The following is a 23036-nucleotide window of genomic DNA, read 5'->3' on the forward strand; positions in this document are numbered from 1 at the left end:
GACCAAAATTTAACTTTTGACCACAACCATAAACATTACATTTGGAGAGAGCTCAACAAGGGCTATGATGAAAGGAACACCATTTCTACTTTAAAGCACGGAGGTGGATCGCTGATGTTTTGGGGATGTGTGAGCTACAAAGATGTAGGAAACTTGGTCAAAGTTGAAGGAAAGATGAATGCAGCACGTTATCAGCAAATACTGGAGGCAAATTTACAATCAGCCTAGAAGCTGCACATTGGATGTTCCAACATGACAACGATTCAAAACATAAGGCCAAGTCGACCTGTCATTGGCTACAGCAGAATAAAGTGAAGGTTCTGGAGTGGCCATCTCAGTCTCCCGATCTCAAGTGCGCAGTTCATGCTAGACAGCCCAGGAATTTACAGGAACTGGAGGTTTTTTACCAGGAAGAGTGGGCAGGCAGCTTTACCATCTGATAAAATAAAGAACGTCATCCACAACTACTACAAAATACTTCAAGCTGTCATTGATGTTAGAGGGGGCAATACACGGTATTAAAAAAATGGAGTTTGTAAACTTTTGATCAGGGTCATTTGGATGTTTTGTGCTGTCATTATGATTTAAAAAGAGAAAACACAGTAGTTTGACAATAAATGGCTTCACCCAACCACTAACCATGAGTGGAGAAAAAAATGTTGGTGCTATCATTCATATTCTGTGAAAAAAGGCCAAGAAAGCAAACATTCTGCCGGGGTATGTAAACCTTTGAGCACTACTGTATGGTCTCATCAAAATGGTATTATTTGTCCATAGTGCCCATGGATGTACAGCTTCTATCTGTTGAACTGTGAAAACTAGCAAGGCCAGATTTTCTGGTAGTGTTTTGAAAAATGGGTAAACCGGAATCCCATGACTTAATAGCGTAATTCTTTTATTAGATTGATTCTTTCCTCCCTCAAGACTTCTGAATAACTCATTTCTTCATTTTACCTCCTTTTTTTGCTTTACCCTTTTTGCCTTTCTCTTTCTTGCTTTTTGTTTTCACATAAGGTCCCAGGCCTTTCCGCACCATTATGCCTCTCCACCAGGCTTGTATCTGAAAAGACAATTGTGCAAAATGTAAAAAATGTTTGTGCCCATCAGCCCATATTCTGCATAGTCAGCACATTGTCAGAACTATCTTTGTCTGCAAGGAGGCCGCATTCCAACCCAAAATCGCCCAATAGTAACAGAGCGTTTTCTTCCATGCTTGACTCTCAGGACATGACGTGAGACTGAGAGCCTGAAGCTACATTGCCTTGGTTGATCTTATAACCGCATTTTGTGTTCTGACGTTCACTGATATAGACGTATTAAGCTCATGAATAATGACTGTTCTTACAAGCAACCAGATTTCAGCTTTCATTTTTCCAGAACAAAGTGATCAGATAAGTTTCTGTGGATATTACTGCTCTTTTTTTCTTGCAGCCATTTTGTGGATACATTTTTGTGCATATAGCCCGTTGTGGATTCAATTATCCCAAATCTCGACCCATTCGCATCCTTACAGGCTTAAATACTGTAATAAAAGTTATACATGTATGAACATTTACATTCACAAAATCTGCAATGTATTAAAGGGGTTGTCCACTACTTGGACAACCCCTCTCATTCCTCCCTTCCTGGCGATGTTCCAGTGTTGTCGGCACTTGCAATCCTAAGGCTCACGTGAGGTTTTTGCGTCATGTGACCCCCTTGGCCCAATTAGCACTGGTATCACTGTCCCCAGTTTTGGACAAATCTAACATTAAGAGAAAGTCAGAGAGCAGCCGACGCCTTGGCTTTCTGTTGATGTTCAAGTTGTCCTAAGGTGGGGACAGTGATGTTGGTGATGATTGGGCTCACATGGCATAACCTCCCTTGAGCTTTGGGAACGCGAGTGCCGACACTGCTGGAACAGCACCGGAGGTAAGTAGAGTTTTTTTTATTTTAACAAGGCCAAACTTGAATGAGAAGGAGTTGTCCTGGTAGTGGACAACCCCTTTAATTATGGAGTGACACTGGAAATGGTAAAAGACTGCGACCGGTATGTATATATACACATGTCCACACTATAGACTATAGTATGCCGAATACATGACATGGGATGTGTTTAGACCCTGCAGAATACATCACTTTGGAAACACAGGCTATACCGCACATACTGTATATCATATAGGAGGCACTGAGACTCTGCTTGCAACATATAAATACAGTCATGGCCGAAAGTGTTGGCACCCTTGAAACTCCAGAAAATGAAGTATTTCTCCACGAAAATTATTACAATTGCATGTTTTGTTATACACTTTTATTTCCATTGTTTGTATTACAACACAAAAAAAAAAAAAAAAAACGGAAAAAAGGCAAATTGGACATAATTTCAGGTAAAACCCCAAAAATGGTCTAAACCTGGGGTCACCAACCATCGGTCCGCGGCCCATGACCGGGCCGCTGCACTTCTGTTGCCGGTCCGCGGAGCCAGGCTCAAATTCTCGACACACGGGGAGCCGGCGGCTCTAGCACTGTAGTGACAGCTGCAGCCGCCGGCTTCCAGAAGTCATCGATACTCACTTTCTGTCCCTGCATCCCTGTCCCGGCGTGGCAGCTTCATCCTGTGCTGAGCGGTCTCGTAGTACTGCTCCTTAAGGTCATGAATATGGATGCCACTCATCTCCCATAGGCGTGGCATCCATATTCATGACCTTAATGAGCGGTACCACGTGACCGCACCGCATAGGAAGAAGCTGACACGCCGGGATAGAGATGCAGGGACGTGCAATGGTGTCAGGTTAGGGTATGAAGGGGGAGCCCAGCGGAGCCATGCTTACAAGGATGGGACAGGGGAGCCATGTATACAGGATGGGAGAGTGGGAGCGGAGCCATATATACAGGATGCAAAAGTGGGAGCGGATCCATGTATACAGGATGGGAGAGTGAGAGCAGAGCCATGCGTACAGGATGGGAGAGTGGGAGCGGAGCCATGCATACAAGGATGGGAGGGTGGGAGCGGAGCCATGCATACAAGGATGGGAGCCACACAGAGCTGGACAGGACGGGGGAGCCACACATACCGGGATAGGAATGAGGGGACAATGCATATCTGGCTTATACTCGAGTCAATAAGCTTACCCAGTTTTCCGTGGCAAAATTAGTTGCCTCGGCTTATACTCAAGTATACAGTACAGACCAAAAGTTTGGACACACCTTCTCATTCAAAGAGTTTTCTTTATTTTCATGGCTATGAAAATTGTGGATTCACTCTGAAGGCATCAAAACTGTGAATTAACACATGTGGAATTATATAATTAACAAAAAAGTGTAAAACAACTGAAAATATGTCTTATATTCTAGGTTCTTAAAGTAGCCACCTTTTGCTTTGATTACTGCTTTGCACACTCTTGGCATTCTCTTCATGAGCTTCAAGAGGTAATCACCGGAAATGGTCTTCCAACAGTCTTGAAGGAGTTCCCAGCAATGCTTAGCACTTGTTGGCCCTTTTGCCTTCACTCTGCGGTCCAGCTCACCCCAAACCATCTCGATTGGGTTCAGGTTGTGACTGTGGAGGCCAGGTCATCTGGCGTAGCACCCCATCACTCTCCTTCTTGGTCAAATAGCCCTTACACAGCCTGGAGGTGTGTTTGGGGTCATTGTCCTGTTGAAAAATAACTGATGGTCCAACTAAACGCAAACCGGATGGAATAGCATGCCGCTGTAAGATGCTGTGGTAGCCATGCTGGGTCAGTATGCCTTCAATTTTGAATAAATCCCCAACAGTGTCACCAGCAAAGCACCCCCACACCATCACACCTCCTCCTCCATGCTTCACGGTTGGAACCAGGCATGTAAAGTCCATCCGTTCACTTTTTCTGCGTCGCACAAAGACACGGTGGTTGGAACCAAAGATCTCAAATTTGGACTCATCAGACCAAAGCACAGATTTCCACTGGTCTAATGTCCATTCCTTGTGTTCTTTAGCCCAAACAAGTCTCTTCTGCTTGTTGCCTGTCCTTAGCAGTAGTTTCCTAGTAGCTATTTTACCATGAAGGCCTGCTGCACAAAGTCTCCTCTTAACAGTTGTTGTGGAGATGTGTCTGCTGCTAGAACTGTGTGGCATTGACCTGGTCCCCAATCTGAGCTGCTGTTAACCTGCATTTTCGGAGGCTGGTGACTCGGATGAACTTGTTCTCCACAGCAGAGTTGACTCTTGGTCTTCCTTTCCTGGGGCGGTCCTCATGTGAGCTAGTTTCTTTGTAGCGCTTGATGGTTTTTGCCACTGCACTTGGGGACACTTTGAAAGTTTTCCCAAATTTTTGGACTGACTGACCTTCATTTCTTAAAGTAATGATGGTCACTCGTTTTTCTTTACTCAGCTGCTTTTTTCTTGCCATAATACAAATTCTAACAGTCTATTCAGTAGGACTATCAGCTGTGTATCCACCAGACTTCTGCACAACACAACTGATGCTCCCAACCCCATTTATAAGGCAAGAAATCCCACTTATTAAACCTGACAGGGCCCATCTGTGAAGTGAAAACCATTTCCGGTGACTACCTCTTGAAGCTCATCAAGAGAATGCCAAGCTTGTGCAAAGCAGTAATAAATTCAAAAGGTGGCTACTTTGAAGAATCTAGAATATAAGACATATTTTCAGTTGTTTCACACTTTTTTGTTAATTATATAATTCCACATGTGTTAATTCATAGTTTTGATGCCTTCAGAGTGAATCTACAATTTTCATAGTCATGAAAATAAAGAAAATTCTTTGAATAAGGTGTGTCCAAACTTTTGGTCTGTACTGTATGAAAATTATATATATATATATATATATATATATATATATATATATTTATATTCAGTACTTTGTTGGGCCATCATACTATACATGGGGGGATTATTTGTGGGGGACCATCATACTATACATGGGGGGATTATATGTGTGGGACCATCTTGCTATACATACTACAACTCACGTCCGTAGCCCCGCCCCCTACCCCACCTCCATCCCCACCCTGCCGGGCCATGGAAGAATGGTCTTGCTTGAAGCCGGTCCCTGGTGCAAAAAAGGTTGGGGACCACTGGTGTAAACTATATTGTTAGCACCTTCAACTGCAATCAATTGTTTCCTTTAACAATCAACAAGCTTCTTACACCTCTCAACTGGAATTTTGAACCTCTCTTCTTTTGCTAACTACTCTAGGTCTCTCATTTGAAGGGTGCCTGCTCCTACAGCAATTTTAAGATCTCTCCACTGGTGTTCAATGGGATTTACATTCGGACTCATTGCTAGCCACTTCAGAACTCTCCAGCACTTTGTTTTGCAGCTGGTAAGAGATATTCGAATTATAAGACGCACCCCCATTTTTCTCCAAAATTTTGGGGGAATAAAGTGCGTTTGATAATCTGAAAAATACAGTGTGTTTTTCTCTGGAACACCACAGCGTTTAAGTCAGACTGGCTGCATGATCTCATTCAGCAACAATCAGTCTCAGCTGTCAGGTTCTCTTTAACACCTAAACAGGGGTGTATTCTGATGAGGCGTGAAGAAAATCGACATGCAAGTTCACTGCAGTTACCTAAAGGAATAGAAAGCCAAAACGGGTGTTTCCCATGACACAGTACAGCGCATACTACAGAGGAATGGCGTGCATGGGTATCGTCCATGAAGGAAGCCTCTCCTAACAAAGCACATACAGAAAAGAAAAAAAAAGACCACCTTCAATGTGCCATGGCCCATGCTCAAAAATATGAAGACTGGGACTCTCTAATCTGGAATAACGAGACCAAGGTAAACGTTCTTGGAACTGATGGCTTCAAAACTATGGTGTCGCAAAGGTGAGCAGTACAAAGAAAAATGCATGTGCCTACAGGGAAACATGGTGGCAGCAGTGTCCTTATGTTGGGCCACATGAGTACTCCAGGGATTGGGGAGCTACATTTCATTGAAGCGATCATGAATTTGAGCTGCTATTTGTACTGTTCTATATTGAAAGAAAAGATGCAACCATCCAGTGGCAGAACTAGAGTCCGGTGGGCCCAGGTGTATCCTGGACATGGGCCCTTACCTGCCTGTTGGTCAGACGTATGGGCCCTTGTAGCTTTCTAGAGATCTCCTATAAAAGAGTACGTGTTTGTCCCCCACTCAGTAATAATGTTCCCTATCCTGATAACCTTACTGTTGTGAACTCTCTTGATCTGACTTCTGAGTCGGGGCTCCCTCTGGTGGTTGATGTGGGTAGTGGAGCTGGTCGTATTGACAGAGATCTATCACCTGAAGACGATGATTGGAAGTCAGGGGTTACAGACTGGGAGTATTTAAGTGAGCAAGCTTCCATCAGGTGCTGCTGGTGATTTGGTTTCTCTTTCTGTGCATTGTGAAGTCTGCTTTTTCCCCTCCTTGGTCTTGCATCATTCAGATAAGTTATTTATTTGCTGGAATCTTTTGCATTTGATATAGTTTTTGCCTTTCTCTGCTTTTCTGCTTTGCTGTGTGGGTTCAGCATTATTCCCTGCTGGGATTTGTGCTGGACCCCGCTCATATGTCACAGCTTATGTCGTTCTGTTCAGTATTGCTAATTCCCTGTTATATTAGTATCTTTTGCTTTGCTTCCAGTTCACACCAGAATGCTGATCTAGTGGGGGAGAGGTCGTGTGGCCTCAGTGTTTTTGTATATCAGACGTGTTGGATTTTTTAGGGTTTTTGCATGATTGCAGACAATATCTTTTCTGTTTTGTCCTATCTAGACAGTTTGGGCCCCATCATTTGCTCACTCTTTATGTCTGCGTTTGTGCCTCATCTTGTCTCACTGACAATATATGTTTGGGGGCTATCTATTCCTTTGGGGTTCTACTCCGGGGCAATTTAGCTTTCCCCTTTCTTGCTTTAGGCTTAGTTAACTCTATGGCTATGCCGAGACTTCTAGGGCATTGTAGGCACGTCCCACGGCTAATGCTAGTTGTGTTGTTAGGTTTAGGGGACTGCAATCCGCTAAGTTGCCAACCTTTCTGGTTTCCTGGTTGCTTAGCTGATTCCCTGGTAATCCTCCTCAGTGACCGAATCATAACACTTACGTAATAATGTCCCCCATCTTAGTTACCTTGAGTAACAGGGTCCCCTATGCTAGGCCCCTCCTTGGTATAATGTCCTCTATCCTGGTCCCTTCCAGTAATGAAGTCCCCTATCCTGGGCTCCTTCGTGTAATAATGTCCCCCATCCTGGGTCCCTCCCTGGTATAATGGCCTCTTTCTTAGGCCTCTTCTAGTAATAATGTCCCCCATCTTGGCTCCTTCCAGTAGTAATGCCACTGCCACACTTCCATTTAAAAAATAAATGAACAATGATTCTTATCTTCCCAAGAAGTGCGACGTCCTCTTCCATAGCTGGCACAGAGGCAGGCAGCTGACTTTGGCTTGCCTGATACAGGCTGCGCATGATGTCACTGCCATGCGTCACCCATGACAGGCATGCCAGCCTCAGACTGGTAAGCGGTGTGTATTCTGGTTCAGAGATCAAGAGGGTCTCTGCACTGCAATACATTTCAGCTGAGTTTTACCCATAGTACGAACAATCCTGTTGAAATAGGTGTCGGCGAGCCCCACTCCCGCTCGGGCCAGGTTGCATCCACTGAAACAGCAATTTTTCTGCCCCTGATACCATCAACCTGTCCTCTTAGTAATTGTACACTTTTTTCATCATGATAACCACACATCTAAGGCCACTGTTGCATTTCAGAAGATGAACAGGGTGAAAATGATTCAATGATCAAGTATGTCTCCTGATCTGAACCCAATAGCTCAATTTGTCTTTTCTGCATCAACTAATTTGAATAAAACTGAAGATTTTGGAAAGAAAATATTAACCTTACTTTCATGGTATGGATTAAAAATTTTATGAAACTCAATCTAATCTATACATATAATAATGTTGCTTTAGCTCAGAATTTCTTCATTTCCACAAGGGTAACAGGAGAAAATGAACCTCAAAATTTGTGCATTTTCTCAAGTTCGTTGATACCCCATTTCTGCTTGGGCCTCCGCGGGCGCTATGTTGCTTTTTCAGAGAAACCCCACAATTGAATACTTTAGAAACTACACCCCTGAAAGAATACATGTTGGAATTTGATGAGTAGCTTGTACACAGGTGTTTGAAAAAAATGTATACAAGTGGGCCACAAAAATACATTGTTGCAATACATTGTTGCCTCAGAGGTGACAAAACAGCAGAAACACATAACAAGTGACCCCACTTTCAGAAATTGTGTACCTCAATGAATTAATTTAAAGTTTTCATGAACATCTTGAATGCACACGTGCTTCATAAAACTTTATAACATTGGATTTTAAAAATGAAAAATTACATTTTTCTTACTAAAATGTTTGTTACATTTTTTTCATTTTCACAAAAAATAGCAAAATAAAATAGACCACAAAATTTGTTTCCCAATTTTCCTGAATGCAGCCATATCCCACTTGTGGTCAAAAACTGCTGCACATGGCAAGGTTAGGAATGGAAGGAGCACTATTTCACCCTTGGAGCACAATTTTGGCTGGAACAGATTGCGGACACCATGTCGCATTTGAAGAAACAGTATGGTGCTACAACAGCAGAAACCTCCACAAATGACAACATTTTGGAATCTGCACACTGTAAAGAATTCATCCAGGTGTGTAGTGAGCAATTTGCACCCATATATGATTCAGAAAATGTACGTAATTAATTTTTTTTTTTTTTTTTTTTACCACTACAGTGTTTTAGCTTTAGAGTTCTTATTTTCACCAGGGTAAGGCTAGTTTCACACTAGCGTTTATGAACGCAGCGACGGCCTGCGCACGGCCGCCGCTAAGCCCCGCCCCCTGCCGCGCCTCCGCCGGTAGCTCCGCCCACCGGCGCATGACGCTGCATGCGCCCTGCGTCCCCTATCTTTATCACTGGGGGCGCAGGCCGTGCGCAGTATGCGTTTGGCGGCGCATGCGTCCTTTTGACGGTGCGCCGACCTGCGCCAAACGCAACCTGCTGCGGTTTGGTTGCGTCGGCGCACCGTCAAAAAGGCGCATGCGCCGCCAAACGCATACTGCGCACGGCCTGCGCCCCCTGTGATAAAGATAGGGGACGCAGAGCGCATGCAGCGTCATGCGCCGGTGGGCGGAGCTACCGGCGGAGGCGCGGCAGGGGGCGGGGCTTAGTGGCGGCCGTGCGCAGGCCGTCGCTGCGCTCATAAACGCTTGTGTGAAACTAGCCTTAGTTGGTGAAAATGGCCTCAGAATTTGTTGCCCAATTACTCCCATACGCAGCAATACACCATATGCTGGTGTTACAAAATTACAAATATGCCATTTTAGTGCCCATACATTGTGCCCAGATTGTGATTCTGAAGACATGTACCCATAAATTGGTAATTGGGCTCTTTTTGCTACACTAAAGGCAAACATGGATGCTAATTTCCGTTTAGGACATTGTGGGGCTCAGGAGGGGGGGGGGGGGTCGGATTTAGGAGTGCCAGTTTTACGGGATTATTATTTTTTTTAATCAGATACATTTTTATTAATGATAACAATTATAACATATATGACATCAAGCAATTGTTCACACATAATCATATATTTTTATGAACAAAACTCCCCCCCCCTTTCCCCCCCCCCCTATCCCCCCCTCAGAGACCCCGTCAGTGTCTTCCTCATTTCTATTCCGGTACTCTTTCCCACATCCATATATAATTGTTTATTATGAACATCATCTATATCATAATACATCCTCCCCACAAATCTAACTCCATTCTACCCATGGCTGCCATATCTTATGAAATACATCGAGTTTATTTCTCTTAAGGCCCTTTTACATTTAGCGATGCACCAGCGATCCAACCAGCGATCCGACCCGGTCAGGATCGCTGGTGCATCGCTAAATGATCGCTAGTGAGCTTTCATACAGAAAGATCTCACAGCGATGCAGCAGCGACGCAGCGCACGATACTTACCTTTCACACACAGCGATGAAGACGTCCTCCCGCCCGCGTCCACACGTCGCTCGTCGTCACAGCAGGAAGTCTCAGCAGGAAGCGCCCGACGAGAAATGGAGCTGGACATTCTCGCGCGATCAGCGATGAGCAGCGGGGGAGCCGGTCGCTGGTAAGTATCACACATAGCGATATCGCTAGCAATATCGCTATAACGTCACAAAACCAGTGACGTTTTAGCGATATTGCTAGCGATATTGCTTAGTTTAAAACCCCCTTTAGTATAAATACTTTTTTCCAATGAAATTATATGCTCCACCTGCGTAAGAAAGTCTCGTCTAGTCTGAGGCTCTTCTCTGATCCAGAACCGAGCGATCAACTTTCTTGCTATGAACAACAGTCTAGCAATCGCCAGTTTGACCATGGATCCCGCTACTAATTCTTCCACATAACCTAATATACAGACCAAAGGGTCTCTGGGGATTGCACACCTATATATCAATTCAATCTGACTCAATACAACTGTCCAGTATGTAGACAATCTAGGGCAATGCCACAGCATGTGCAGCATGTCTGCCCGTTCCTGCGAACATCGTGGACACTCGGAATCGGACCTCAAACCAATCTTGAACATTCTATCTGGAGTTCTGTAAGCTCTATGAATTACGTATAGCTGAGACATCCTCCCAGGTTCGCTCATAGAGATCTTAGGCACATATTCTAAAATAGATTCCCATCTATCGTCATTTATCTTTCCCAATTCAGCTTCCCATTTCACTCTAGACTTGATGGGATGTTTGACTAGAAATGTGAATAATAAATCTCTATACACTTCTGAGATTGCCCCCCTTGTCACACTGTTCTCCAAAATGGAGGCCAGCGTGATATCAAACTGGATCTCAATAAGTTTTCTCCGACATTGCGACCGATACGCATGCTGAATTCTTTTATAATGATATAAATTTGAATGCGGTAACTGGAATTCTGTTTGCAGCTCCACAAATGACTTAAGTCTCCCCTGACCCATCAGCTGTCCCATCCTTCTGATTCCTGCCTCTCTCCAGGGCCCAAATCCTTCCATTTGCTCGAATTCTTGCAAATTTATATTATCCCATACAGGAGAGTATTTGGTAAGGCCCGTGACACCCCTAATCTGTTTAACTTTTTCCCATACCTTATGAATTAGGAGAACAGTAGGAAACCGAGAGCCTAATTTTAAAAACTGCCCCTTCCAAACTCTCTCCCAGAGGCCATTTTCCAAACAAATATCTCAAACTACTAGGTGAATGTCCCTGTCCTGTCTCCACCCCCCATCCTCCAATATGCTGGCATTGTGCTGATAAAAAATAAACCCAGGGGTTGGGAAGCGCCAAACCTCCTTCCTCCTTTGGCCTCTGCAAAGTTTCTTGTTTTAGCCGTGGGCTTTTCCCCCCCATATTAGTTCGCCAAACAGCGATTTAATTTTGTGGAACCTACTCTGCGAGATCCAAATTGGAGAATTATGCAGTACATATAAAAGCTGTGGCATCACAATCATTTTTAAAAGGTTCACCCTTCCAATTACCGAAAGATGTAATTTATTCCATGCCGATATTTTGGAACGAATTTTTTGTAGCAAAGGGCTTAGATTAAGTTCTTCAAACCTAGTCAAAGGAAGGGCAATTTGTATCCCCAAATATTTAAATCCCGAAACTACCTTCAATTTTGCTGACCTTTCCACCTCCCCCATATCCCTATCTACCTCATCAATGGGCATTATGCACGATTTGTCCCAATTGATGTTGAGTCCGGAAAAGTCCCCGAATTCCTCAATTAATGCCACCGCGTTATCCAAATTCTCCCCTGAGTCCTCCAAAAATAACAAAATATCGTCGGCATACAAAGACACCCTCTCCTCCTTCACTCCATAGACAAATCCTTTTATCTCTTGTGCATCCCTTATTTTAGTGGCCAGAGGCTCCACGGCGAGGGCAAACAGCAACGGAGACAACGGGCATCCCTGCCTCGTACCCCTATGTAATGAGAAACTATCAGATAATTCATTATTCACTCTAATTTTTGCCGTTGGAGAGGAGTATAGCATCCCCACCCAAGATATAAACTTGGGTCCGAACCCAAGGCCCATCAAAACCGACCACAAGTACTTCCATTCTACACAAAGGCCTTATGGGCATCCAAAGACACTACTACTCTCTTTCCAGCATTTTCGGCTGGAATTTGCATATTTAAATATAGCCTCCTTAAATTGATTGCTGTAGATTTATTGGGCATAAATCCCGATTGATCTGGGTGGATTACTTTATCATTCACGTGGGTCAGTCTGTTGGCCAAGGCCTTCGCCAGAATCTTTACATCTGCCGTAAGGAGTGAATTTGGTCTGTAGGACTCTGGATTCAATGGGTCCTTATCAGCTTTAGGAATGACCACAACAATGGCCTCTCTCATAGATGTAGGTAACATTCCCCTCTCCAACGACTCATTAAATACCTTCTCCCATTTAGTTATTACTTCTTCATTAAAAATTTTATACACCTCTGCCGGAATATGCCATCCGCCCCCGGGGCCTTATTTCCCGCCATGTCCGCCAGTGCCACCCTCAACTCCTCCGCTGCAAGCGGCCTATCCATCCATTCTCTGTCTTCCTCCCCTAATCTAGGAAGCTTAATCGCCCTCAGATACCCCTCCATCTCCTCTTGACCTTTATGTATCTTTGAGGAGTATAGCTCACTATAAAATTGTTTAAATACATCCAAAATTTGATCCCCCTGTGTAACCACATTACCTTCCTTAGTTTTAATTGCATACACATGTGAGGATTCCCGTTGTGCCGAAGCTATCACTGAGAGCAGGTGCCCCACTTTTTCACCCTCCGCATAGAATGCCTCGTTCTGAAATGCCCGCCGTCTCTCCGCCTTACGGATGTGAAGTTTATTAACTTCCGACTGGGCCTCTCTCATGCGGGTCTGCGTAGCTTTAGTACACTGCGCACCCAATGCTTCTTCAGCCGCCCTTAATTCCTCCATCACTGCTTTGTCTAGATTTTGAGACCTAGTCTTATATTAAGACACTTCTCTGAATAAAATCCCTCTCAAAAACGCCTTCATAGTATCCCAGACTACATGACCCTCTGCACTACCTTCGTTTATCCTAAAGAATTCTCCCAGTTCCTCTCCTATCTTTCCCATATCCAGCAACCATAACCAAAAGGGATGAATTTTCCATCCCATACCTGTCAACCTCCCCCGTTCTCCCAATTGTAGAGATATCACCAGTGGACAATGATCCGATAGGACTCTGGGCAAATATTCCACTTCCTGTACCAAGTTATCCATCCCCTCATTTCCCAAAGCCACATCAATGCGAGACAGGGATCCATACGTCGCCGAGTAGCACGAGTAAGTGTAGCTCTCCATATTCCGAACTCTCCACAAGTCTATCCAACCAATTTCCCTAATGTAGTTTTCAAAAGGTGTCACATTCCCTCCCTCTCTGCTCCCCGCATGTTTACCCTTATCCCAATGATCATTTGCAATATTATTCACATCACCTATTACAAGCAACGGGACCCCAGTCCATTTCCCGGATAAGTCCAGAATTTCCTGTATCTTTTTTCCAGAAAATGGTGGAGGGATATACAAAGACACAATACATAATAACCTATTCAAAATCCTACATACAATAAACACGTATTGCCCATCCTTGTCTATTATAGCCTCCACTTCTTCATATGGAGTAGAAGTATGGATCAACACCGACACTCCCCTAGCATAGGCTGAGTACGTTGAGTGATAAGCCTTCCTCACCCACCTTTTTTGTAACATAGCTACTTTGTCTTTTACCAGATGTTTCTTGGAGGCAAATCACTGAGGGCCCAGCTTCAGCAGATATTGTAAAATTGCGGCCCGTTTTGAGACGTTAGCGAGACCCCTAACGTTCCAGCTTAGAATTTTAATTCTACCCCCCATGATATGTTGCAATACCAAACATTTGACACGTTATAACTGAAATCTCGGTCCTCCCCCCCCCCACCCCCCCTTCCCGCCTCTACCCCCTGTCCAAACCTTCCAACTGAAATAACTCTCATCCCCCCCCCATCCCCCTCCCGAAAAATTAGTTGTCTCCCACAGCATTTAAGCTGAAAAGAATTCTCTCTCCCTCTTTATTTGAGATCAAGAAGGGTGTTTTTACAGCCTAGCAATACAAGCTCTGTACTCCAATTACTCTCCCGTCCACATTTATCAAACTGCAATAAGCGTTGCGCCGCCGAACACAACCCACATAAACCAACATGGCATTGCTTCATCTCAGAGATGACCATGAACTTATCAAATTCAAACTAAATCACAGTTAGTCACTGTTTCAACATCACTCAGAGTATGCTTCAACGGGACTGTCCCGCTCTGATATTCTTTATGTTAGAGTCAAGCCAGAGTGTCGCCTCCTCTGGATTTTGAAAAAAGTGCACTCGATCCAAAGCTACAAACTCTCAGCTTAGCTGGGTAGATCATTGAATAGCGCACATCCATGTCTTGTAGTCGTCTTTTAACTTCTCCAAACGTCATCCGGAGCTTTTGAACCGCTGCAGAGTAGTCTGGGTAGATGGAGATGCGATTGCCATCTATGGTAAGTTCCGCACAGGTCCTGGCTTTCCTCAGCAGAGTATCCCGGTCCCGATAATTCAGAACTTTGGCCAAGATGACTCTTGGGGCTGATCCTGGGGGCAGGGGTCTGGTGGGCACCCGATGTGCTCTTTCAACGGAAAACATTTTTGTGAGACCATCTCCTCCTACAGTATTTTTCAGCCATGACTCAATGTACTCAGTGGGGTTATTTCCTTCCGCTTTTTCTGGTACCCCCACAATCCTCAGGTTGCTCCTACGGGAGCGGTTCTCCAGATCATCAGTTTTAAATTCCAGTTCAGCTATACGTTGCACATACTTTTTTTCCCTTTTCAACAGTTCATTAACCTGGTCTTCAGCGCTTCCCACCCGTTCTTCCACCACCTCCATTCTCTGTTCAACTTTGCGCACTGCAGCATTAATCGAAGCCATCTCTCCCTTTAAATCATCCACACGACTGTTCAAAGCCGCAAGGGCAGACTTGTTGTAAATTACCACAGAAAATATATCTTTGAGCGTCGGCTCTGCTATATCTAATGTGTCCGGCTGTTCAAGCTGGCCAGCGCGTGCAGCCACAACAGGGGATCTCTGTTCCTCCCCACCACTCTGTGGCTGGCCCCCTCCTTCCTGCTGTTTACCAGGGACCTGCGTTGTGTCAGGTCTCTCACCTTCAGCCGCTGACCTCTCATTAGCAGCCTCCTCTGACCTCGCAAAGCGTTCCAGCCGAGCGATCACCTCCATCCGTCTTTGATATGCCGCGCTCGCCCTTGCCGCCTCCTCTGCAGCCTCGGCGCCATCTTGGGCCTGAGCGCTTCCCGACGCTGCCAGCTCCTTCTGTCTCCTGTGCGTCATCCTCGTGCGGGACTCCTCTCCACCAGTCCGTCCTCCACTCACTGCTACTCCCCGGATCTCTGCACACTCCTTGGAGCGATTTCAGCGTTCGGCGGCGCCTCAGGTATCCATAGTAAGGGAGATTGTGGCAGGAGAGCTCCACTGCACGTCCTCTCACATCGTGCGCTAGGCCACGCCCCCATACGGGATTATTTTTAAAGGAGCCATGTCACTTTTCCAGAGCCTCAGTGCTACCAGCAACCTTTGAACCACATATATTTCTGTTGACAGATGACAAACCTGAGATGGAGATTGTTTTTATGGGTTAAGTTGAAGTTACTGGATTTCTGAATGTTCAATTCACATTTATCCTGTGCTCTACTCTGAGCTGTTATGTTGGAGATTTAGATCGAAATTTGCAAAATAAGTAATTTAGAAAGACTCATTCAATGTAATGAAGCAGATGGACTCAAATTGAACTTTGCATGGTCTTTGTTCAAGTGATGTTCATCTTTCTAGTGCACAAACATGTTGTCAACTGCATTTTTGTTCATGCCTAGAGAGGAACCCACCAGGAAAGAGGCGAGAGAGAATCCGAAGTGACTCCATCAGCCTTATTGTAGTGAATGTTCCATCAAGGCTTTTGTCTGAATCCTGCTTTTTAGTGATTTAAGGCCCCGTCACACACGAGATCGCTGTGTGTGACGGGGATCAGCGACCGCCCCCCCCCCCGCCGGGTATCGCTGATCGTGCAGCATCGTCCTGGGCCATTTTTTCATCGTTGCTCTCCCGCTGGCCAGCGCGCATTGCTGCGTGTGGCAGCGGGAGGCAACGATCAGAGACGCTCGCAGCGCTCTAAGTGGGAGCTGGTACCTAAGGGAAATATCGGGTTACTAAGCGGCGCGCGTCACTTAGTTACCCGATGTGTACCTTAGAAACCTGTTTGGCAGCTCACCAGCGATCATGTAGCGATGCACCAGCGATCCTGACAAGGTTGTATAGTTGTCGTGCATCTTTAAGTGTAACTGTACCCTTAGACAGAAACCCTGGTGTAAGTGCTCAGTGTAAACACAGGATAAATGTGAACAGACCCTTATTGTTATTTTTGAGAGGAAGAATGAGCAAATCAACCGCAGTTCAAGAATTGCTTTTATATTTATTTTAGGTCGTGCACCATGCAATATAAGTGATAAGGCGGCTTTATTTTTGGTTCAGTGCAGTTACAGAAATACCAGATTTATATATGTTATGTTTTGATACTTTTGCACACTAAAGAACAATTCTGAAAGCTATAAGTATTTTACTTTTCCGCTGACCGATCTGAGTCAGGTCTTGTTTGTTGAGGGACAAGATGTTTTCGGCGATAACATTGCTCTTTACGTACAACTTTTTGAACTTTCTTTTTTTGCAGCATTGTGAAGGAAAACAAAATTGACTTTTTCCATTACAGTGTTCACCTTAAAGGTTAAATAGTGTCGGGACGTTCCGGACACAGTGGAATCTTTACATAGTGATTTTATTAGCAAAACATGTTTTCTGTTTTTATTTTTTTTGCATTTCTAATACCTTACAATACTTCTGTATTGCGATCTATTAATCCTGACAGTTGGCCTGTTAGGCACTGAGAAAAACAGGGTATAAAACACCTTTAGTTCATTCCTTTGCTTCCTGTTGCCATGACCACCAATGGCACCTCATAATTGCGAGGCTGTGGGGCTGATTGGGTGGGAAAAAGTGTTCCCTCCCCCTTACAAACATTTAAATCCCAAATTCATTATTGAACGTGGGGTTAAATGGCCAGGGACAGTGCTGGCACTGACACAGGCTGTTACTGTAGGATCAACCCTCCTAAGGGCATGTAGGTCATAGGAAGCTAAATAAAATAATACATTGATAACTGTGACCTAATGTCTTAGTCCAGAGAAATCCATGTTTGGGCCAGACATAGATCTCCCTGAGAATCTGCCTCCAGAGCTTATTTTACATGAAAGGGGGAGTTACCAGTGTGAGAAATGCATATCATGAGAGCAGACTGTCAGTCATTACATGTCTCACACTGGTGTTCGGCCCATACAGCTTAACAGCTTGTTTACAAATTAAGAAAGATGTGTATTACTCTGAAATAAAACATCAGATTGCAGATATCAAGATATAATTTTATTAAACTTTCTATGAAATGCATACCCACATAGATGGCTGGGGTCACACTATGTTCTGCGTCCGTTAAACGGACTGCGTTACACCGCAGTATAACGCGTTGTAACACAGTCCGTTAACGCCACCATAGACCCCCATTATGTGGCGCATCGCAACGTATGCCGTAAAGCGGCATGCGTTCGCAACGTGCCGTTATTCACTGACGGAGTCTCAGACGCGGCCTGCAGCGTCTGAGGATCTGTCACCGCTAGCGCTGATGAAGCATCAGCGCTAGCGGTATAGCATAACGGGCTGTGTTAACGCTATGTGAACCGAGGGTTGATCTGACTGACAGATGCTCTATAAGTCTAGCTCCCACAGTGACTGAGTTGGACAAGGCTTCTGTGCCTGCCTGATCACAAAGTTGTACCTGTACATTAATTTGCAGTAACTACTTGGGAAGTAGGATGTACCGTTAAGTTCAATATAGTGAAAGGGTTAACATACTCCAAATAGTTTACCTTAATTGCACTTGCGAGTTCCATCTTCTCTTGCTTCTTCTTTTGCTGGGCTCTCTCTTTCTCTAAGCGATCTTCAATAATCACAGTTTCATACTCTTCATACTTACGGTAATAATAAAAAAATTGTTGAATAGGCCACAAATACTCAAGAATACACCTAATATGACCTAGCATGCAGATTACAGCAAACAATAAGGGTGCGTTCTGTTGCATATTAAAGGAACAGTATGGTGGATGAGAGTTGATTTTTTGCGTATTTTCTCTAATTCAGCGGTACATTCACAGCATTCAGGAAGCTGAAAGTGCAGTGATCTCTGCAATTTAGCATTAATATTGCCACTTAAATTACATCCTGTGCGATATGCCCTAAGAATGTTATGCATAAAAGTACAAGGGTGTAGCATTCATGGTCTGTAATCCATCTTTGGTTTTGTCTTCGGTTTTACATGCAATAAACCAAAAATATTGAAATAAAGTGGTCCATGAAATAACACTTTTAAAAATATTTTTGTGACTCGTGTAAAAATATTTTTGTGACTCTAGTGTAGTAATGGTCAATCATTGTTACACATCAGCCTGAAAATGAATAAGCGCCTTCGTAACTACATTTCTGTATAACCTCTGTACTTCTCTATGGCTATGACTTCATATTGTAGGATTGTAAATAAGGCTACGGCTACACGGTGACTTTAGCCACGACAGACGTTTGCTTGGTGCCACTGGTAGATTGTGGCACTATCTAAGTTAATGGGGTCATATTGCATTGTCGCACAGGAAACACCTACAGCTATTGCAATCAAAGTCACAGTGTAGCCCTAGCCTAAAGGTGTGCACGGAAAAGAGTCAAAAGGGTAGAGAAATGCTATAGAAAGAGTGCGATGGCAATCTAACAGAAATTGGTGAAATGCCTTTGAGAAAATTGTAGGCATTTTATTCTTTTGTTCCTTTTTGAGGAAACTGTATTGAAAGGCATTTTGTCTCTTATGTGGAGGACTGTGTTAACCATAGAGTTCTCCATAACTAAAAATCAATGTGGCATCTATATCACAAAATGTCTCAGTGAGAAAACCTCTTAAAAAAGGATTTTTGCTACTCACCATAAAATTTTTCTTGGAGCCTTCATTGGGGACACAAGTAACCATGGGGTGTATGCTGCTGTCGCTTAGGCTAGTTTCACACTTGCTTTTTTTTGCAGCGCGTTTTTCCCGCAAAAAAACGCATTGAAAAAACGCATACATAAGCATACAACTGCTGCGTTTTTTTCAAGCATTTTTATGAGCATGCATGAAAAAAACGCAGCGTTTTTAAGCGTTTGTACGCGTTTTTAGTGCGTTTTTACCGCGTTTGCGTTTTTTTCCAACATTTTTAGGTGGCCCCTCACACTACCCAAACCATGACTTTACTAACCCTAACCCTGACCCTAACCCTAACCCTGACCCTAACCCTTAACCAAATCATACTTAACCCTAACCCAAACCCTAAACCCTAACTAACCCTAACCCTAACCTTGACCCTAACCCTAACCCTGACCCTAACCCTAACCCTGACCCTAACCCTAACCCTGACCCTAACCCTTAACAAAACCATACTTAACCCTAATCCTGACCCTAACCCTGACCCTAATCCTTAACAAAACCATACTTAACCCTAACCCTGACCCTAACCCTAACCCTAACCCTAACCCTGACCCTAACCCTAACCCTAACCCTAACCCTGACCCTAACCCTTAACAAAACCATACTTAACCCTAATCCTGACCCTAACCCTGACCCTAATCCTTAACAAAACCATACTTAACCCTAACCCTGACCCTAACCCTAACCCTGACCCTAACCCTTAACAAAACCATACTTAACCCTAATCCTGACCCTAACCCTGACCCTAACCCTTAACAAAACCATACTTAACCCTAACCCTAACCCTGACCCCAACCCTAACCCTGACCCTAACCCTAACCCTGACCCTAACCCTTAACAAAACCATACTTAACCCTAATCCTGACCCTAACCCTGACCCTAACCCTTAACCAAACCATACTTAACCCTAACCCTGACCCAAACCCCAACCCTAACCCTGACCCTAACCCTAACCCTAAACCCCCTTAACTAACCCTAACTCTAACCCAAACCCCTAAATTCCATGGTTAAAAAAAAAAAACGCATATGCAAAAAAACGCATACATGAGCATGCCAGTGCGCACATATGCGCATCCATAGGCTATAATGGCCATTTTTAGCGCAAAACGTGCGCATATGTGCGCATGCGCTTTTTTGCAGGGCCAAAAAATGCAACATGCTGCGTCTGGAAAATACCAACGCACACCCCAAAAAAACGCAGCGCATGAAAATCGCATACATGCGCTTACCAGCGCGCAGGTATGCGCACCCATGTTAAATATAGGGGAAAAAACGCATGCGCAGGTATGCGTTTTTTTCCAGCGCTAAAAAACGCAAATGTGAAACCAGCCTAAGAGGCTGATACTAGGCAAAAAAAATTAGCTTCTCCTCCATAGTATATACCCACTGACTGGCTGGCACAAAGCTCGTCAATTAGTGAAAAAGCAGTAGGAGAAGTAAACAATAACTATATACAATCCCAACCAACGGCACATAGGTCCAATATAGGAACAAACCAGGGAGAGTGCTGTGTCCCCCAATGAAGGCTCCAAGAAAGAGTTTTAACGGTGAGTACCAAAAACCCTTCTTTTTTGCTTCAATGGGAGACAGAACAACTTGCTCAAATCAGGTTGGGCAACCGCTGCTTGCAGCACCTTCCTACCTATGCCGGCATCAGCCGAGGTGTAGGTATGTACCCTGTAGAATCTTGCAAATGTATGGAGAGATGACCAGGTAACGGCCTTACAAATCTGGGTTGTAGAAGCCTGGTGGCGAATGGCTTAGGAGGCCCCACAGGTCCTGAAGGGAGTGAGCCATTTGTTTTTGACACAATAAGCCTCCCGATAGCTGGGTGGATCCAATGGGCAATAGTAGATTTGGAGGCAGGGAGTTCCTGCCGACAACCCTCAGTAATGACGAACAAGGAGTCTGATCGTCTGAAGGGTGTTGTCTTTGAGAAGTAGAAGCGCAGTGCTGTGACTAGGTCAAGGTTGTGGACAGACCTTTCCAGAGCATTGACGGGTGAAGGGCATCAGAATGGAAGGACAATATCCTCTTTGATATGGAACAGGGAAACCACCTTAAGAAGGAAGGAGGGCACTGGACAAAGAATCACCTTATCCTGGTGAAAGACAAAAACGGGAGAGCAGCAAGAGAGATGGTAATTCAGAGATCCGTGTAATGGAAGTGATCGCAATTAAAAAGGCAACCTTCCAGGCGAGATCCCTGGAGAACGCTCAAAACTAGGTTAAGGACCCAAGGGGGTACTATAGGGTAGTGCCAGATGGGCCACACCCTGAAGAAAGGCCCTGACCTGGGGGCTAGATGCCATACTTTGTTGGAATTGGATTGAGAGTGCCGAGACCTGGCCCTTGAGGGTACTAAGAGACAAACTGGACTCTAGTCCTGTCACAAAAAAGTCAAAATAGATGTAAGAGAAAAGGATATGGGAACTGTGTGTATCTTCACGCCAGCGAAAAAAGGCCTTCCAGGACCGATGATAAATACGTGAAAATGACGGTTTCCTCACCTTGATCATAGTCTGAATGTGGGGAGAGAATCCTGCCTTTCTCGGGACTGCGGCTTCAATGGCCATGCCATTAAATTGAGAGACTAGGAAGTCTGTTGGAAGAGGAGACCCTGAGACAGTAGGTCTGGTCAGTCTGGCAGCTTCCAAGGAATGTCTGAGAGCAGGCTGAGTAACTCTTCGTACCAAGCACTTCTTCCTGGAACTCCTTCCGCCTTGATCTTCAGAGGAAGGGGTGGAAAAAGGTACGGAAGTTGAAACTGAGACCATGGAATGACCAGGGCCTCGTAACTGATTGCCAGGGGGTCGCAAGACCTGGCCACGAACCGAGGCTCCTTTGTGATTCACCAGAGACGCCATTAGATCGACATCAGGAGTGCTCCACCTCTGACAGATCTGTTTGAACACAGATCGGTTGAGGGACCATTTGCCCGAGGAGAAACCTTGACGACTTAGGAAGTCGGCGACCCAGTTGTTCACGACTGGAATGTGGACCAATGAGATCGTTGATACTTTCCGTTCGGCCCAAGCCAGAATTTGTGAGACCTCTAGCATGACTGACTCACTGCGTGTCCCACCCTGTTGGTTTATGTATGCCACGGCCATGGCGTTGTTGGACTGGTCTTTCCGACAGAAGATCCTGCCAGTGGAGAAGAGAAAGGTTGATGGCTCTGATTTTCGGTAGACTGATGAAAAGGAAGGCTTTCTGGGACCGTCAAATGCAGAAAGTTCTTGTGTTGAGCAAATTGGGATAGGCATTCTGAATGTCCACCAAGCAGAGGAACTCCACAAGCTCCATGGAGGCAATTACCGAGCGGAGAGGTTCCATTCGGAAACGGCGGTGGTGCACCTGCCTGTTTAGAAGCTTGAGGTCCATCCTGTTTTGTGACCATGAAAAGGTTGGAATAGAAACCAGAGAAGCGTTTCTGGGGGAGAACGGGTATGATGACCCCTATCCAGAGGAGAGAGTTGATAGCTCTGAAGAAGCTGGGAGTCTAAGATATGACCCTTGGAGGACGGGACATGAAAAAACTTCTCCAAGGGTCCTGGGAGAGATGAAATCTCTATGCTTTAACCTCTGTTAACAAGTTCCCTGACCCAGCCATCATCGACTACGGAGATCCATGCATCCCGGGAAGAGCAGAAGACTACCACCTACCGTGATTCCCAGTTGGGGGTGATCCGTTATGCCAAAGAGAATCTATTGGATTGGGCATCGGAGGATCTGGCAGAGTGGCCTTTAGAGAAACATGCTGGGGCTGGTTTGAAGGACTGCTGTCTACTGTCTGGCTGGACACGAGACAGGTCACGCTAAATGGAGGTCCCAGAGGAGGAGAAATGACGAATGGGCCGA

At 44.8% G+C, this 23036-nt stretch overlaps 1 protein-coding gene across 1 annotated transcript in view; it reads right to left on the reverse strand.

Moving 5' to 3' along the window:
• Positions 1–877: 877 nt before the first annotated feature.
• DRC9 (dynein regulatory complex subunit 9) overlaps positions 878–23036 on the reverse strand; it is a 79477-nt gene continuing 57318 nt past the window's right edge. Inside the window, exons 9-10 of the mRNA XM_073589295.1 lie at positions 18041–18142; positions 878–1060 (exon numbers count right to left, since the gene is read on the reverse strand). Of these exons, the coding sequence (XP_073445396.1) occupies positions 938–1060; positions 18041–18142 (225 nt within the window). The 3' untranslated portion in view covers positions 878–937. The remainder of the gene's footprint in view (positions 1061–18040; positions 18143–23036) is intronic.

Source organism: Dendrobates tinctorius, unplaced genomic scaffold (genome assembly GCF_039654945.1).
Source record: "Dendrobates tinctorius isolate UK_male_01 unplaced genomic scaffold, ASM3965494v1 ptg000107l, whole genome shotgun sequence".
Lineage (NCBI taxonomy): Eukaryota > Metazoa > Chordata > Amphibia > Anura > Dendrobatidae > Dendrobates > Dendrobates tinctorius.